Source organism: Vulpes lagopus, chromosome 11, assembly GCF_018345385.1.
Source record: "Vulpes lagopus strain Blue_001 chromosome 11, ASM1834538v1, whole genome shotgun sequence".
NCBI classification, from domain to species: domain Eukaryota; kingdom Metazoa; phylum Chordata; class Mammalia; order Carnivora; family Canidae; genus Vulpes; species Vulpes lagopus.
This window is the reverse complement of record NC_054834.1, coordinates 94,971,896-94,990,719: the sequence shown is the minus strand read 5'-3', so window position 1 is coordinate 94,990,719 and position 18,824 is coordinate 94,971,896. Positions and strand designations below refer to the sequence as shown.

The following is an 18,824-nucleotide window of genomic DNA, read 5'->3' as shown; positions in this document are numbered from 1 at the left end:
GGGACCCGATCCTGGTACTCCAGGATCACGCTCTGAGCCAAAGGCGGACACCCAACCACTGAGCCACCCAGTGGCTCAGCCACCCAGCCACCCAGATATCCCAGTAAATAATATTATTGCTTGCCACATTAGTTCTTAGGTTCACTTTGGTTACCTAACACTTGTGCTCTAGGTTCTTTTAGAAGGCTCATGGGAGCAGTATTTCCTGATTTCCAGCATTTGATAACAGTTTATCTGTGCCTTCTAAGTGTTGGAGAGCAATTTTGCTGAATAGAAAACATTTCATTTATATTTTCTTGAATATCTTAAATATATTACTCCATTTTCTTCTGGCATATAGTATTGCCTTAGAAAAATTTAATGTTGGCTTTCTGGGTTGATATTCTTAGGTGCACGTTATGCTTTTTCAGTCAGTAGTTTCAAAATTTCTTTTTTAATTTTTAGAGACATTTTCTTGAATTACAGTTTTTACTCTTTGTTTTCTTATAGTAGTGCTCTTTAAAGACTTTTACTTGAATGTTGGATTTTTACTGCTTCATCAGTTGCCTTTTCTATCCTTTCATTTGGATAAATGTTTATTGGATATGTATTGTATGTATTTTCTCTCAGGTTCATTCAGACTTAATCTTCAGTTCTGAGGCTTCTCCCCCTATTTCTGATGTTTCCCTCAGTTCTGTTAACCTTAAATCTGAGTTTTTTGAAATTTGATTTATGTTGTTCTCTCATGTCTTGAGTTATTTTTGTAATTTTTTTTTAGCTCATTTTGAAATAGTAGGTTACAGTTTTTGGCTATTTTGTGGGTATGTGTTCCTTATTCCACATCTTATTCCATATCTTCTTTTTCTTTTTCTTCTTTTTTCCTTATTATAACTTCATTGGATTGACCTAATCATTTTCTGTTCTTTACATTTTTGTGGTTTAGAATGGGTTTTCTTGGGATTCCTGGGTGGCTCAATTGTTGAGCATCTGCCTTTGGCTCAGGTTGTGATCCTGGGGTCCTGGGATCAAGTCCTGCATCAGGTTCCCGAAGTGAGCCTGCTTCTCCCTTTGCCTATGTCCCTGCCTCTTTGTGTGTCTCTCATGGATAAATAAATAAAATCTTTCTTAAAAAAACATTAAAAAAATAGAATGGCTTTTCTTACAGAGTTCCCTCTTCTATTGTTTTGGGGCATTCTTCAAATGTGTGGCATTTGCTTTCTGAAATTTGTGGGCTTCGCTCTCTTCCCTGCTTTTATCTGAATATTCTCTTTTCTTTATCTTCATTGTACCTATTGTGTTCAGTTTTGATTCCACACCCAGTAGTTATTCACATTGGGATACTCCTAGTGAGGGATGTTTTTAGAGTTCATAGAACTCCAACCTCTTCAGACTTCATCATGAACCTCCTGTACTTAATCACTATTTGAAAGGACAGAAATTCTTCCAGTTATAGCTTTTGTACTCAGATTGCTGTTTTCAGCGTCTCTGTTCTCAGATCTGTCAGATGACGCCGTTTCCTTTTGCTTCCTCTCATATGACACAGGTCCTGTGGTTATTGGTGATTTGTCCCCACCTGCTATTTGAAGGGAATTCGTGGAGATTCCTTGTCAGCCAGTTTTGTTGTAAATGTGTCTGTGGGTTTGGGGTTTATATTTTTATCTGAGGATTTAGAGATTCTCAAAAACATTGACCCCCAATCTAATTTATCACTTCTTAATTGCTGTTTATGGTGTTTTTTTGTTTCAAGTTTGATAATCTTCTAAGTAGATTATGTCTTCCTCCCAATAGTACTTGAATCTCCCAATAGTACTCACTTTGAGTGCTGGTTTGTGTTGAAAACAACCTTTACATTGTCCAGCATAGTAATAGACATGTATGCAGTGACAGAGTGTCATCAATTTAGAAGTTAGCCTGAGGGTAGCTGTAGGCTAAATTCCAACCTTTTAATAGTAGGATTAGCACCTACTCTTACTTTTTCCCCTCTTCCAGAACTTTTATTTTTTTTTTGTTCATTTTATTAATAAATTCAGTTAGTTAATATATAGTATATTATTAGTTTCACAGGTAGAGTTCAGTTATTCATCAGTCTTATGTAGTACCCAGTACTGAGTCCATCACCCAGTTACCCCATCCTCCCACTCACTTCCCCTTTAGTAACCCTCAGTTTGTTTCCTATGATAGTCTCTTATGATTTGTCTCCCTTTTTGATTTCATCTCATTTTCCCTCCTCCCCCTATGATCTTCTGTTTTGTTTTTTAAATCACACATGTAAATGAGATCATATGATAATTGTCTTTCTCTGATTGAGTTATTTTGCTTAGCATAATACTCTCTAGTTCCATCCACATTGTTGCAAATGGCAAGATTTCATTTTTTTTTGATAGCTGAGTAATATTACATTGTGTGTGTGTATGTGTGTGTATGTGTGTGTGTGTGCGCACACACACATGTTCTTTATTCATCTGTTGATGGACATCTGGGTTCTCTCTGTAGTTTGGCTATTGTGGACATTGCTATAGACATTGGGGCACAGGGGCCCCTTTGGATCACTACATTTGTATCTTTGGGGTAAATACCTAGTAGTAGCACCTACTCTTTTTTTTTTTTTTAAAGACTTTATTTATTTATGAGAGACACCCAGAGAGAGGGAGAGAGGCAGAGACACAGGCAGAGGGAGAAGCAGGCTCCATGCAAGGAGCCTGACATGGGACTCGATCCGGGATCTCCAGGATCACGCCCTGGGATGAAGGTGGCGCTAAACCGCTGAGCCACCCGGGCTGGGCTACCCAGTAGCACCTACTCTTAACAAATTGTAGGGAAACAGGGATATCAGATGGCCTGCCTATATGTGAAGGTCATTTATGCATCATCTTTTTATTTTTTTTATTTTATTTTATTTTTTTTTCATTTATGCATCATCTTTAATGTATATGCCATAGCCTGTCATCCTTTGATCTAAACATTCCTGGAAAACATTGATCTAGTGTACTGATGTTCCAAAAAGTCTACAAAATAATGAGCATCATAGAAACATATTGGAAATATAGCTGATGTCATCCTACAAAATGATAGCTTATTTCTCTTTGTTGCTATTTAAAAATATTATAAAGGAAATGTAGAAACTCTTGGGTGAAGCAGTTAAAATAGGATAATAAAAGATTTTCTTAAAAGCTAAACCAAAACAAACAAAAAACCCAGGATTTGTCCAGTTTGTTAGTATGAAGAGAGGCAAAGGAGTGTAGACGGGATATGATGGAATTTGATAAAATTGTATAGGGTATTAAGGAACACAGTAATGTTTTTGGTTCAAGGAAGCACCAGTTTTTATATATTGGGTAGTAATTTTAGGGATTTTTTAATCCTAGCCCAGTTTCCTTTGCTCCTGAATTTGGTATTCTAAAAAATCCACTTAGCACAGTTCCTAAAACACAGATCTTTATTAACTTGGTAAAATGGTAAAAATTGGTAAAACTTGGTAAAAATTCCACAATATTTATAGTTTAAGAAGTTAATATTTGATATTTTTAAGATTGATTTATTTTAGAGAGAGAGTGAGGACACAAAAGAGACACAAGGAGAGAGAATCTCAAGGAGACACTGTGCTGAGCATGGAGCCCAACACGGGGCTCCATCTCATGACCCTGAGGTCACAACCTGAGTTGAAACCAAGAGTGGGTCATTTAACTGCTTGTGCCACCAATGCATCCTGATATTTCTTATTTTTACTTCATTTAACTTCCTTGCTTTTTATTTATGAAAATAGATTATTTACCTTGTTAGCATATTTCGTTTAAAATTACTCCTAATATTTACCTGTTTAAAAATCTTTAACAGGCCTCAACAAATAATGAAAGTTCTAATCACAGTTTTGGAAGCTTGGGATCTCTAAGTGACAAAGAATCTGAGGTAAGTACCTTCATTTTAAAGATGGTACTATTAAAGTAAAAGCTGGAATCACCTTTTTTCTTTTAATAGTTTTTCTTCCCTGCCACCAATCCTTGTGCTAACGGTTAATGCTAAAGTTTCTGGGAGGGGCATTTTGTTCTGCCTTACGAAGCATAGTATTCAGACTGAAGACTATATGACATTAGAAAGGAAATATAGTTTCTTTGGCTACATACCTGAACTTGTACGTTAGTGGTATAGATATTCTTAATGGAAACCATTCATGATTCTAGTAGATGAAAGTGGTTTTTGAACTATGTTGTTCTACAGTTTTCTATTATTTTTTTGTTATACTTCCCTCTTAGTTTGGTTATGAGTAAGGGTTTGTTTACTTCCTGAGATACAGATAAACATTTTTTTTTCCTTTTGAAATTTCTTGTGGAATTTCATGCTGTTGGTTTTCACTTTTCATATTTAAAAATACCTGGAAAAAATCCTTTCCCTTCCCATCCACCTACTGACCCCACTAAGAAGATACAGGGAATTTTATAAGTAGGCATTTGGATCCATGGTATAGTTAACATTGAGCATGATATACTTGATGGCATCTTTTTGAAACCTACAGACAGGAAGTTCTTTGGGTTTTAGCATTTAGCATCAGTTGTTGATGTTGCAACATCACTTTTTGTGGCTACAACCTATAATATTTCCTCTGCTCAGATTATAGAGTTCTGTTACTTTTAAATGCATGCATGTGTATGTGTGTGTGTTTGTGTTTTCCCTTCAATGTTAACTTATTTCTCTTTGATCCATTTTAGTCTTTTTTCTACTTGGTTTAGTGTAGCTATATCCTCTTGATAACACCAGTAGGTCATTAGCACCCAGTACTCAGCCATTTGGTTTTGGTGTTTAGTGGAAAGGGAATATTAAAGGTGACATCTTTTTAAGTCCTATGTTATTGAAAGCATCAGGGAATCTCTAGGTAGACAGTTTTGTGCAGTACTGTGCAGGCACCCTGACACTCCAAAGGAGTGTGGCATGGGGTTTTCACTCATCAGGCTTTCCCTTCCACAGAGACAACTGGCAGGCAGCTGAAAGGACTGTGCAAGTGACGGGACTTTATCTGCAGTAGGTTCCCTTGAGGTAAGCGTTAGTAGCCCCTGTAGTACCAGATTACCACAGTTTAGGTTTTTTTTCAAATTAGCATACTTAAGTCCTTAAAAATCGTAGGTTTAGATTAGTCAAAGTACAGTTTCAGTTTTCAGAAACTATATCAAGAATGTTTTCACTTTATATCTCCTGGACTTTGGAACATTTCTTGATATTTCCAGATTTTGGTCTATTTAGTAATTTCATATGCCTTTTCTTTCATAGGCTGTTATGTTATGAAGGACAGTAAAATAATTTTAGTTATTTCCCTTTTCTCTTAACCAAATCTTATGTTTTTGATAGTTTTTTTTAAATAGAAAAACATAGTAAAAGTTAGATCACCTATAACAGTTACATATTTCTGTGTTCTGTAGAGGTACCCATGCTCCCAATATAAGCTACAGTTGCAGTATTTAATTCATTCAAAGGAGTCAGTCTATAGGAAAGTACCACTTCCCTTTAAAGAATTTCAAGAATCACTTTTTGACTATATGTTTAGTTAAAAAATATTTTTTTAAAGGCCATGCTGTAATTTTCAGTGAAGTACAATTGGTTAACCATTGTATATACTTAGCTTAATTTGTATAGAAATTTTGATATTTGGGGCAGCAGTAGAAAATCTTAAAAATTTGGGGACCTTTGCTCATCTGTGTTCGGTATCAGAACTTTTTCAAATTAATGGTTAGGTCAGGCTGCACAGTATTTTGGAAATGATTACAGCTTATACATTTTCCTTAAAATTTGAAGAAGGAAATTTTTTTGTCTGAACATTTAAGAAGCTACTTATCTGGAAAATGATTTCCAGGTTTTATTTCTATACTAGATATTTTAACAAATTTCCTTGGGATTTAGTTTTACATACCTCAAAATACAGATTTTATAGGCCATTAAGTGAAGTTGTTGGGTGTAAACAATTGTAGGGTGAAAGTACTACTTTTTTTCCTGGTACGACAATAGTAAAGTTGATGTAGTATTTCATTGTCTTCTGATGTCGTTTTCTTTTGGTACTCCATCCCCTGATCCATTACATTTTCTTAATAGTTTTTGTTTTTATGAAAATTAGTACTGAAGGTTTATTTAAAAATATAGCAGTTCTCTGCCACCCATTTCTACCCCACCTCACTTTTGATTCTTTCAGCTCTTCTGATATTTATTTCCACATTTTAATACAAATAATATGCATCTCTTGAGCTTTTGGTTCTTCAGTTGGACATTTTCCTCCTACCCAGTATACTCTTTTCAGACACTCAGACCCTTCTTGTTTTCTGTCCTTTTACTTTTAAAACTGAAAAGCATCTGATATTCACTGTTAGAGTCATTTGAGTCTATTTCAACTGAAATTTTTCATTTCAGTTTATATATGAATTATTTCATATGTCGATTTGCCTTTTATTTCTAAATGAAGAATTGTAGAACAGAAAGGTTTTTCCCTTTGTTATTGAAATTGCCTAGTTGGTAGGAAGGTATTGATCTTGTTTTTCTTCATTTTACATCATTCTAGGTCTAGTCCGTATATTCCAAAATTTTGCTGTGTTTTCAATAAGCATTTATTACATATCTGTTCTCTTCTAGCCTCTGTGCCCAAGCACAGAGATGAATACAATACAATACAATCCCTACCTTCAAATGAGATCATTGTCTTTTAGGACAAACAGACTGCTTCATAAACAGTGTAGACCATGCTATAATAGATGTAAGCACAAGATACCATGGAGCAAAGAGAAGGAAGCCCCTAGTTCCATCTGCCTGCCAGGGAGAAGAAGGGAAAAAAGTAAAAAAGAGATAATAGTTGAGTTGTTAGACTATGAATTCATCCCAGAAGACAAGGGCAAAGTATGAGAAGACAGGCAGGAAGGCTAGCTTTTGCATGGAAGCATGGCACGTAGTTTTGTTCAAGACATGGGGCAGTGACTCCCAACCCCAGCTGTACTTTTAGATCACCTGAGAAGCTTAAAAAACATACCAACCTGCCTAGGTGATTAAACTGGTTTGAAGGCTTCTGGTATAGGTAAGCTATGCAAGAATGGTGAAAGGTAGGTGGAGTTAGGGTTTGAAAGCCCTTGTACTTTTCATAGTAAGGAATTTGGACTTTTGTCTAAATAATGATGAACCATTTAAACAGGAGAAACAAAAGGAAAAGTAGAGATGAAGAAGGCTCCCACAGTTGGTAGCATAGAGGATAGAATTGGAGGGAAGTGAAACCTAAGTTAAGAAAATCATTTAGTTAGGAATACTGCCTCCTGTACAAAAACTCCCAGCCTCCACAGTTTAATATTAGAAGGAAAAGCTTCAGGTGCACAGGCTTCTAATTAAAGTGTTCTCAAGTTTACCTTTTGGGCTTTCCCTTCTTCATATTCTCAAACTTTGTTTATTGATATTACCACCTGGGCCATGCTTCTCAAACTTGAGTGCCAGTGAATTACCAACAGTTCCTTGTGTCTATAGATCTGGGGTGGAGGTTTGCATTTAACAAGCCTCGAGATTCCCCTAGATTATAAAAGTAGAATCAAAAAAATAAAAATAAAAGTAGAATCAGTAGTGTTTGATGACTGAATGAGGTAAAGAAGGAAAAGGAGGAGCCTAGGGTTATTTAAAGGTTTAGATGAATGTTGGTGCCTTTGACCAAGATAGACAATAGAGAAGGGAGAAACATAGGTGTTTGGCATAGAAGGTAATGAATTAAATTCTGGGCAATACTGAGTTTGAACATCTGTGAATTGACCAAATGAAGACAGTACTTCAGATAGGCAGTAGGAGCTATCTGGATCTCGGGAAAGAGGTTGGGCTAGAGATGAAGACTTAGAAGAGTTTTTGACACAGGTGTTAAAGGCTTTGAATGGTCAGAGGAGGGGATTCCCAAGGTCAAAACAATTTTTATAGTAGTGCTAAAGCATTATTTGCCTTGTTTAAAAAAAAAATAATAATGCTAAGACTTATCTGGCTTTTTAACTTTCATTTTCTCATGAGTTTACAGTGAAAATTTCCAGAGTCTAATGATACGTGATGACATCATCATTGATGATTTATAAATTGTTTGCTTGTATACTCTGATGTTTCAAAACTTCTTTAGTTTTAACATCTAGAATAGTAAATATTGATAGTTGTAGCCTATGCAAATAAAAGCTCTTTGGGATCCTCAACAATTTTTAAGAGTTTATAGAGGAATCTTGGGACCAAAAATTTAGAAACTGCTTCTGTAGGTGAACTCCCCTCCATGTAGTGTGTATAACACTAGGAAGTGTGTGCAGGTGAGGTAAGTGTGCTAGAGAAAGAGTAGTCGTCTGGTAAGGAGGTAGATAGACCACAGGAAGAAAAAGAGGAAGCAGTGATAGAGGAGAATAATGAGTACAATTAAATGTCACAGAAGTCAATTAAGATAATGGCTATAAAAAGTGACTAAGAATTGTCACTTAGGCTTAATTTTAAACTAATGGGAGCAAGATGCTAGATTATAGAGCATTAAGGAGAGCTTGGATAGTGAGGAAATAGTGACAGCAAATATTGACTACTCATGGCAGAATCTTGATAAAGGAATGGAGATGATGTCTAGAGTCTAACAGGCTTGATATATGATGTGTAGGAAAGGGCTTGTAACAGAGCTCTGACGACAGGACAAGGAAAGTGCTGAAAAGAGAGGAGAATATAGAACCAAGGTTAACACTTATTTTTTGGAGGTGGTATGAAATGCTGAGATCCAAAACCTAGGTGGGTGGGGTTCATTGTGGACATAATTGACTGGGAACATCTTTTCCCCTGATGGGCAAACTTCTAGCCTAATAACCTTTTTCTTACTCCACAATGAGATAGAGGTTGTCAGCTGAAGAAAAGAATCATGAGTGGGTTTTAGGTGTGAGAATGACAAAAATTTTATGTCAAGGACCAGAAAGGGAGTTTGCAGGGAATGAGGGAGATGGACATTTATCTTATTTAAATGTTTTAGAATGTCTGAAGGAGTTGGAAACAGCACCTTCACAGGTGCATTGTCTGCTGGGTAAAAGTCCAGATTATTTTATGAGGATAAGAGAAGGAGCCCATATTCCTTGGTTATCTGTGTTTTCCAAGTTTTAAAGTCTGCCTGATTCACCTATTCTCAGTTCTTGAAGAACCCATCTCTAAGCACAAAGATTTTCTCTACTTTCTCTAAAATCTTTGTGTTTGTTGTCCCCACCCATCCGTACCCTAAGATACTAAGATAAATTATGTATGTTATTGCTCATTTGGAATTTATAATGAGGGGATCCCAGGGTGGCTCAGCGGTTTGGCGCCTGCCTTTGGCCCAGGGCAGGATCCTGGAGTCCCGGGATCGAGTCCCACGTTGGGCTCCCAGCCTGGAGCCTGCTTCTCTCTCCTCCTGTGTCTCTGCCTCTTTCTCTCTCTCTCTCTCTCTCTCTCTCTCTTCCTCTCTCTCTCATAAACAAGTCTTTTTTTTTTTTAAAAGGAATTTATAATAAACATTAATACCATAACTCTCTTTCCTACTGCTTTTGGATGTCCTAGAATGTATTTTATGTTACTATGTTATTTCTAACTAAGGTTGAAATATTTGTGGCTGAATATAAATAATAATTGAATTACACCATCTTAATAATGTTGGAGAAGCATATTTAAGTCTATTTCTACCTGTGTGTTTGTATACAACATATTACATAATGTTGGTAAAGCAAACACACATGTCAAATTTATTTTTGCCTCAGTTTAATCTTTAGTACTTATTTTTTATAATCCTTCTGTGTAACCTGAATCATTGATTTTGAACATTTTAAAAAGATTACTTCTCTTTCTAGAACCAAAGTTTTTTTTCCTTTTCCTCCTGAGTAATTACCGGTTCTTTAACCCTCTGTCCACTGGCATTGAATTACTGTTTATTTTTGGTCCAAGTACATTTGATTTTTGAGTTTTTTAGGATTAAGGATTTTAATTATAGATACACGGAAGCTAGGATAGTTATTGCATCTGGATATTTAAACTTAGATCCATTTTCAAAATTGTAATGAGAGAAAAATATGATATGGTACCTTGATTGTCTTAATTTATTCCTAATGCTGATTAATGAAGGTCATTTTATGAAAGTTCTGATTAGCTTTGTCATCTGAATTAAGTTTCTAGAAGTGGTCTTAAGACTTAAATGAGATTTTTTTATTCGCATTCGAATTGAAGTGATGGTATTAAAGATATTTTGAAGCATTAATGGTTTGTTCTCTTCTTTTTTAAAAAAATAATTTTCAAAGGACCAAATTGTGGATTCTTATTTTCATATTTTGGAGGAAGTAGAAATTAAGAACACCAGGGAATTAGACCTAAAATTAGTTTGAACCTGACTTTAGGAGGCCACTTTTTCCATTTCTAGAACTAGTGATACCGTTACAGAGTTCTTTAATAGGTTATATTTAATGTAAAATCTCTTTTGTTGAAAAGGTATTTTAAAATTACACATACACATTTACAAATTGATTCAAATGGGTTATCTTTTGATATTAGTAAATTGGCTGGTTATTAGAACGGTAAGAGAATTTCCTGTTTTTACCTCTTTTCTGTTCATACCCATCTCTACCTTTTCATATTTACTTTTTTGCCTTCTTAATAGTATTTGGCTTAAATGTTTGCTCAGTGAATACTTGGGTATCCTAGTTTGATTGGAAATTTTGATTCTATTTGAAAATAGAGATAATACCCTGAATTTTAGGTTTTAGATGGACTTAAAAAAAATCATTAAAGTTTTACTTGTCTATTTGTTATAACCCAGAGAAATTTTTTTGTTAGTGTCTTAGTCTAAATACCCAGTAAGAAAGAAGAAAACTTGAAAAATGAATTTAGTGATGTGTAGTTAAATATTACTGAAAGTTACATTTTCATGCCTATTCCTTCCCCAGGTGAGTTACCTTGTTTTTGACTTTATTTTGTTTAAATCTATTATTCAGCTCCTCAAGATTGTTAGATACCTAGGTTAGTGCCTTCGTCAATTTTAAGAAATATTCTTTGTATCCTGCTGCCTACATTATTGCCTACATTATTTTCTAAAATATTTTATACTGATAAATGATTTTTGTGGTAATCTATTTGATAAATTGGTCTCTATCTTTGTGCTAGTAGTATTTTCTCATTAATTCTTACTATGTTAGGTGGACCAAACCAAATCTTACCAAGTATTACTATGTTAATTGTTTTACTGAGACACTGTATATAACAATGTTGCTATAAACAATAAATAATATGTATAATAAGTGTCCTCTTGAAGGAGAGTACTTAGTGTGCATGCAAAATGGTGTATTTTATAACACTAATAAAGACATTTTCTCAGGAGAGGAGTTAAGTTTGTTTTTTTCCTCTCCCTTGTAAGACTAATAATCATACTTCTAAATTATGAGATCTAAAAGTTCCTGCAGAATAGCTGGAATTACTTTGTAAAATTTCCTTTTATTTAAAAAGAGAAAACTATTTAATACTACCACTGTACATTAAAGGATATGCTCTTAGAGGAGCTATATTCAGCTAACAGGTAGAGTGTCTGACCCTAATGTATATTAAATGACAAGGGTTCACGGCAAAAGAAGTGGGTCTTTTCTGGTTGAATATATGTGTCCTTAGACTCCTGAAAGGAAAACTGAACTGGTAACCAAATGTGTGCCTGATACTGGCTCTGTGCCTGTTTCCATAAAGGTGGAGGAGGACTATGTCAAAGTCACCTGGGAAGGTTTTGCAAGGAAAAGTATTCAGGCTGCCTGCTTGGAAGTTCTGATATACTCTGTCCAGATAATCTTTTGACTTCTTATAAATTATGAAATCTTGAAATAATGGTTCTGTAACCCATTTACATAGCCAGCAAATAAATAGCTCTTAAATGTTTCCCTCTATACAACTGCATTTAGTGTCAGTGTTTAGTGGTTTTTAGAACAAAAAAGTTCTAAGCTGATTGATCAAAATAAGTTTGGAAGAGAGAAATGCCAACTCATTCTAAAAATTAAGACATACTTTTAAAGTGGAACCTGGTATAGTGCTTGACCATTGTATATGCTATGCTAAGTAAATGTCTGTTGAATAAATCTGACATCACTTTAGTTGTAGCGTACTATACTGGGAGTTTTTGTGTCAATTACAGATGATTCTTAGGTAGTCATCAAAGCAAGGTTCCTCAACCTTAACCTTGATAATTTTTGAGGTTAGGGGTGGGGTTATCTTATAAATGTAGGATATTTAAGTTGTTTTTTTTTTTTTAATTTTTTATTTATTTATTTATGATAGTCACAGAGAGAGAGAGAGAGAGAGGCAGAGACACAGGTGGAGGGAGAAGCAGGCTCCATGCACTGGGAGCCTGACGTGGGATTCGATCCTGGGTCTCCAGGATCGCGCCCTGGGCCAAAGGCAGGCGCCAAACCGCTGCGCCACCCAGGGATCCCTAAATGTAGGATATTTAGCAGCATCTCTGCCTAACACATTAGATATCTGTAGCACATTCTCTTCCTTTCCCCTAACTCCTCCCCTCCCGTCCAACTTGTGCTGCTGAAAATATCTCCAGGTATATATATAATATATCTCCAAGTATTGTCAAATATCCTCTTATCCTCTGGTTGAGAACCACGCCATTAATGAAGGAGAGAAAATAGTTCAAACATGTTACCTGGGGAGCTAGATTTCAACTCTTAATTTTCACATCTCCTAAGTATGGAAACAGCAACTTAGAGAGGTTAACTAATTTGCCTACAGATAGTAAGTTAACAGTCAAAATTCTAATTTTGCAGTATCCATTTTGTTTCAAAGTGATGCTCTCAACTACTGTGTCTATACTCTCTCTGCATAACTAAGATAATATGTAATTCGTTAAATGATCCTAGCTAGTCTTTTGAAAAAGATGGTATTCCTTTTTGGAAATATTTAGATTTAAGATGATTTATAGTAACATCAAATTTGGCAATCCAAGATATGCCTGAACTAACAGCTTTTCACACATGTTTTATCTGATAAATACTGCTTTTAGTCTGAATTTTAAGGGCAGTCAGCACAAGCTGACATTACTGAGAAATTTGGCTTCAGTATGTTATACTATAGTAGAGTTTTAAAAATATTAGATGTATTTTTATGTCAGCAAAACATAGTATTATGATTAATCCTCATTTTCTAAAATAACTAAGTAACCATGACAACCCATTGGGCTTCTTATGTCCTAATGAGTTTTCTGCTATATGGCACAATTTGGGTCTTTAATTTTTAATAGAAGATTCTATTAATAATTTCTCTTTTTTAAAAGATTTATTTGAGAGGGAGGGAGCACCCACATGCCCACATGTGATTGGGGGAGGGGGCAGAAGGAGAGAGAATCTGAAGCAGACTCCCTGCTAAGTGCAGAGCCTAGCACAGGGCTCTATCTCATGACCCTTGAGAACATGACCTGACCTGAAATCAGGGGTCAGATGCTTAACTGACTGAGCCACTTAGGTGCTTCAAGAATAATTTCTTAATTTTGGGCAATTTCCGATGTGGAATATGCAGGATTTATATATATATATATATATATATATATGATTGATTTATTTAATTGAGAGGGGGAGAGAGTCTTAAGTAGACTCCTTGCTGAATATGGAGCCTGTCTTGGAGCTCAGTCTCATTATCCATGAGATCACGACTTGAGCTGAAACTAAGAGTTGGACGCTTAACTGATTGTGCCACTGAGGCACCCTGGAGCTCTATAAAAGTAAGGATTCCTTTGTCTCTCCAGAGAAGGTTAAATTTGGAACAGGGAGCATGAGCTTTAAACCAAAGCTTTGTAAGTGGTTAATGATATATAGTAACATTGAGAATCAGAGCTAATATTTGAATGATAGAACAATTTCTTTTAAAAAACAACTCACTTTTGGGGGTTATAAGTGTATTGCTATAGAGAATAATAATGGAATACCGCTTTTAAAAAAAACATCAGATATTTAAAGATTGGTGGGCATTGTCACAGTGAAAGTGTAGATTGATACTGGCTTTGAAAATGCACTTTGGTGATATGTTTAAAGTGTGTAGTGTGCCTATTCTGTGACACAACATTTGCACTTAAAAGTGTCTATCCCAAAGAAATTGTTTTAAGGATCTAGGGATTCATGTTCAAGGAAGTGTCTATAGGGATATTATTATACAGGAGTATGTTACTCCATCATGAGTGTCACACCGGGAGAAAAGTTGTGAAATCACTGTTCTAAATTTTACTATTGTAAGTAGTCTCAAAATGCCAGCATTTCCAGAATAAGTTATCTTAAAAATTTGCTTTTTCCTCCCACAGCAGTTGCTCTGTATGGCTGTTTCATTCTGATTGAAGATCTGAACACTTAAAAGATCTTATGAATAGGAGAGAAAGTCCAACTTTATTTTAATTTTTGGTTTATATTATTCAATAAATAAAGCCTTTAAGGGAAAGCCAGAGAAGAGAAAATGCCAAGAAATAGTTATGCTTTGTAAATTGTAAGAAAATGGCAAATAAGATTGCATTTCATCAATTCTGTAGACTTGGTGTGCTCCTTTAAACATACATGAATGCAAATTAAAATGGGTCCAGAATAAAGGAGCTGGAGAAGTCTGAGTATGGCAAGTAAAGGTAGTTCTTAAAAACTGAGAGTAAGATTGCATTAGTATTATAGATCTCTTAGGTGCTGATGTGCTTGTGGATATTGTCTATTTGTGAGAGGAATAAAAATCCTTCAGGCTTTTAAAAATGATGTGAGCTGGCACAGCTTAAGTTACCTGTAAGATACCACATATTTTAGTTGGATAGCTACCCAAATTTATCTTATTGGCTCTCCACCATCTGTGATAATACCTATTATTAAATAATAAAGGCAGTACAACAGAAAGAAGGCTACAATCAAAATTGCTGATATGTTGGTTGGATTTACTTAAAACAATAAGGAAATGCTCTTATTTCATAATAGGATCCCAAAATGTTGCATACATAAACTTTTTTTATACTAGATATTGAAATCAGCAGTATAACAAAGATCTTCTTTTAGGTGTCAAAGATTCAGGCAAACATTTCCAGATAATAATAGTTCTCCATATTAAAATTTTCACTCTCGGGCAGAGACAGACTGTGAATTTCAGGTCCTGCCAGCTCAAAATCATCCTTGAATTAGGATGTACATATTTCATGATAGTTTTATCTAAATGTAAATTGGATGCAAAGCAGCAAGGAAATTTTTACAATAGAATTGTAGTTTTCTTACAATGCATTATTCTAACCAAATTTTTATAGCAAAGGGTTGGAAGAAACAGTATCATGTACATTTGATATTCTTGAATAGAACATCTATTTTACATTGACTATTTTTATAAAGCTCCAGATTTCCTTTCTAGTTCAGTGCTGTTTTGATATGTGCCATTAAAGTAACAGATTTCTCCCGCATTTTCCTGTCTTACATCTATTTCAACAAATTTTGCCAAGCAATATGGAATAAAATTGAACATTGGTATTACCAGCTTCGGGCAAAAAAATTTGTCATGCCTTTTGTTCAAAGTACAGTGACCTTAAATTCGATACCAGAGTAACTCTATGAATTGTTGGAATAGCCAGTGAGTTGTATTTTTGAAACCAGTCTTTAGGTAAATAAATCAGTTGGAAAAAACATATTCTGACAAAACTGAGGATTGAATATCTTGTATGGATATTATTTAATAATAGAATAACTTTTCTATTTTTTTCTTAAAAATTTCATTCATTTGAGACTGAGAGAGCACAAGGGGGGGGGAGTGGTGAGGAAGGGGGAGAAGCAGACTCCCCACTGAGCAGAGAGCCTGATGTTGGAATCAGTCCCAGGACCCTAGGACCATACCTGAGCCAAAGGCAGATGCTTAACTGACAGAGCCAACTAACCAAGAGTTAGATGCTCAACCAACTGCAGCACCCATGCGCCCTACTTTTCTTTCTGTTTTAAAGTATTTTCTCATTTAACAGGTAGAGATTAAGTACATCTGTTTCTATTAACTGTAGTAATTTTTTTATAGATGATGATATCTCACTTTTCTTTGTGTTATCCAGTCAGGGCTGATGAAGTCTACATAAGGTAGAGGTAAAGAATACATTTTAATATCCACTCCCTCCTCTTTTGTGATGTTATAATGGTATCTTTTCACATAGTGTTAAAATTTCCTATAAAGCATTTGTGCCAAAAAAATTTAAATATCTCTAGTTAAAGGCTGATAGAGGTGGTTATCTGTTTTCATGCCACAATCTCCCTCTTTCTGTGATTTATCTCCCTCCTGTGACAGTGTTAAGATTGAAGTAGTTTTCTTATATTTTGTCTTATTTGCATTGAAGAAACAATCGCTGCGCCACCCAGGGATCCCCATTTTTATTTTAAAAATAAGGAGCCAGATAAAACAAGATCCCATATTAGATTTGAAAACTTTAATAATCACTGGCTTAAATTCTAAATAAAATAGAAGCATTAGTTTATATCAGTAACCTCTTGAGTACTTTAGATTTGTCTTTGTTTTTTTTTTTTTTTAAAGCTTTTATTTATTTATATGACAGAGAGAGAGAGAGAGAGGCAGAGACAGAGGCAGAGGGAGAAGCAGGCTCCATGCAGGGAGCCCGGTGTGGGACTCGATCCTGGGTCTCCAGGATCACATCCTGGGCCGAAGGCAGTGCCAAACCGCTGGGCCACTGGGGCTGCCCTGTTTTTTGAACATACGTTTCAACTGCTAGAAAATACCATGGAAATTCTAATATATCTTGGTGCATTTAAATGTCAGAGTAATCATTCAGATTTTGGTATGATTACAAATTAGCATTTAGAAAGCTAAATTGATTTAAATAGTACCAGCCTCTCCTTTCATCATTTTCTCCTAACCACTGTTCCATTGTATGTCAGAATTATTTGACTTTTTATAATTGTGGTCATTATTCCATCTTTACTTTAAAAGCCAAATCGGGGCAGCCCAGGTGGCTCAACGGTTTAGCACCGCCTTTGGCCCAGGACGTGATCCTAGAGACCCGAGCTCGAGTCCCACGTCAGACTCCCTGCATGGAGCCTGCTTCTCCCTCTGCCTGTGTCTCTGCCTCCCACCCCCCACCCTACCCCCCTGTCTCTCATAAGTAAATAAATAAAATTTTTTAAAAAGCCAACTCAGGGGCATCTTTGTGCTGTAGTTGGTTGAGCATTTAATTCTTGGTCTTGGCTCAGGCCTCATAGTCGTAAAGTGGAGCCCCGAATCAGACTCTGCTTATAGCCTGGTATCTGCTTGAGATTCTCTCCATCTGGCCTTCCCCCCACTTGTGTGCATTTTCGTTCTCTCTCTCTCTAAAATAAATAAATCTTTAAGAAAAAAAGGCAAATCATATTATTTTGCCTTCCATATTTATTTTGCCTTCCTTATTGAGGTCAGTTGTAATGCAGTAGTTGAGAAAAAAGAAGAAAGAAATGACAGCATCAGCAAGTGCAGTTATAAACTTGAAAATGTTCTCCGTGAAGTGCACAATATCCGCAAATTTTTATGCCTTGTGCAAATCCAAAGCTAGCCTCGTTGATGTCTTTTGGATTTTTTAGGAATTACTGATCAAGATTAGTAACTTTTCAAATCTTTTTTAAGCCATAGAACCCTTTCTCCAAAGTAAGTCTAATATGAAACTTCAGTGTTGTAAAATGATGGATGCTGTGTTTGCAAGCAGAGAGGTGGAGGTGGGATGGAATGTGTCTCTGATAGGCTAGAGCTTTAACTCAGCCCCCTGCTCCTTCCCTTTCCCTCCTCTGTAACATCATTTGAGGCACAACCTCCTTTTCTTTAAGGTATCTCTGGAGTACAGTTTGAAAATTGCAGATAGCATTCTGAATTTTTTTTTTTTTTTTTTTTTTACTGATGAACCATTTTAGAGATAAATACTTGGTACATTTCTACATTTCTGCATATCCTAAATCCCCAAGGTTCTAAATTCTTAAATCTGTATCGAAATGAGTGATTCAGGAGAATTATTAGCTGTAGCCTTCACTGAGAATTTTTGTTTTAATATAGGTATTGTTGAGATTTAAATTTAAATCCAAAAGAAAATTACTTAATGCACACTTCCCTGAGGTTAGTGATATAATAGGTTCTACACTCTGGTTCTGTGGCTGGTAATTGAGGAGAGAGTTAAATGGGATCTTAAAGAAGAAACATTGCTTATTTTACATGCCCTGCAAGTTATTTGGAAGCTTTAGGGCAGAAACTGCTAATCATTTAACAGGTGATACATGATTGAAGTTTTGAAATAGGAAGTACACAGATATTTGGAATAATAGGATAGCCATTCAGATAAGAAAATTTATTGGGTGCTTACTGACATATAGAGGGTATACATCTGTTCCAGATGTGTACTGTGTTTCTTGTTTAATTCTCACAATCCTGTAACCTGTATTACGTATTTAAAATAGATGAGAATAGGGTGCGTGGCTGGCTCAGTCAGTAGAGCATGTGACTTTTGACCTCAGGGTCATGAATTCGAGATTACTAAAAAAAATTGATGAGAAAGTTTGAGTCTTGAGTTAAATAAGATACTGAGAATTATGGTAAATAATGGACCCAGAGTTTGATTCTTAGTCTGTGCTTCTTCAGAGACCCATGTGCTTGCTTCTTAAAGAAATTATGGTTCTTTTGGGCTGACAAAACAAGTCCAAAATAATATGAGAGTGAGGAATGAGGTGATCATACTAGGACATTGGTGAGAAAAGATTAGGGTTTATAGGACAGGAGAAAATATGGTGGTTTGTTCATAATGGAAGCATTTATAGGTGAATTTTGTTATATGTTTCCCTTTTTCGTTTTTATTTTGTTCAGCTTTTCAGTTTTTTATTACCTGTTTCCAA

General features: G+C 35.5%; 1 protein-coding gene across 3 annotated transcripts in view; it reads left to right on the top strand.

The window, feature by feature from the left end:
* TLK1 (tousled like kinase 1) overlaps positions 1 to 18,824 on the top strand; it is a 153,076-nt gene that overhangs the window by 62,610 nt on the left and 71,642 nt on the right. For all 3 annotated transcript variants that reach the window (XM_041722920.1, XM_041722919.1, XM_041722921.1), the window contains exon 3: positions 3,814 to 3,885. In XM_041722920.1, the coding sequence (XP_041578854.1) occupies positions 3,814 to 3,885 (72 nt within the window). The remainder of the gene's footprint in view (positions 1 to 3,813; positions 3,886 to 18,824) is intronic.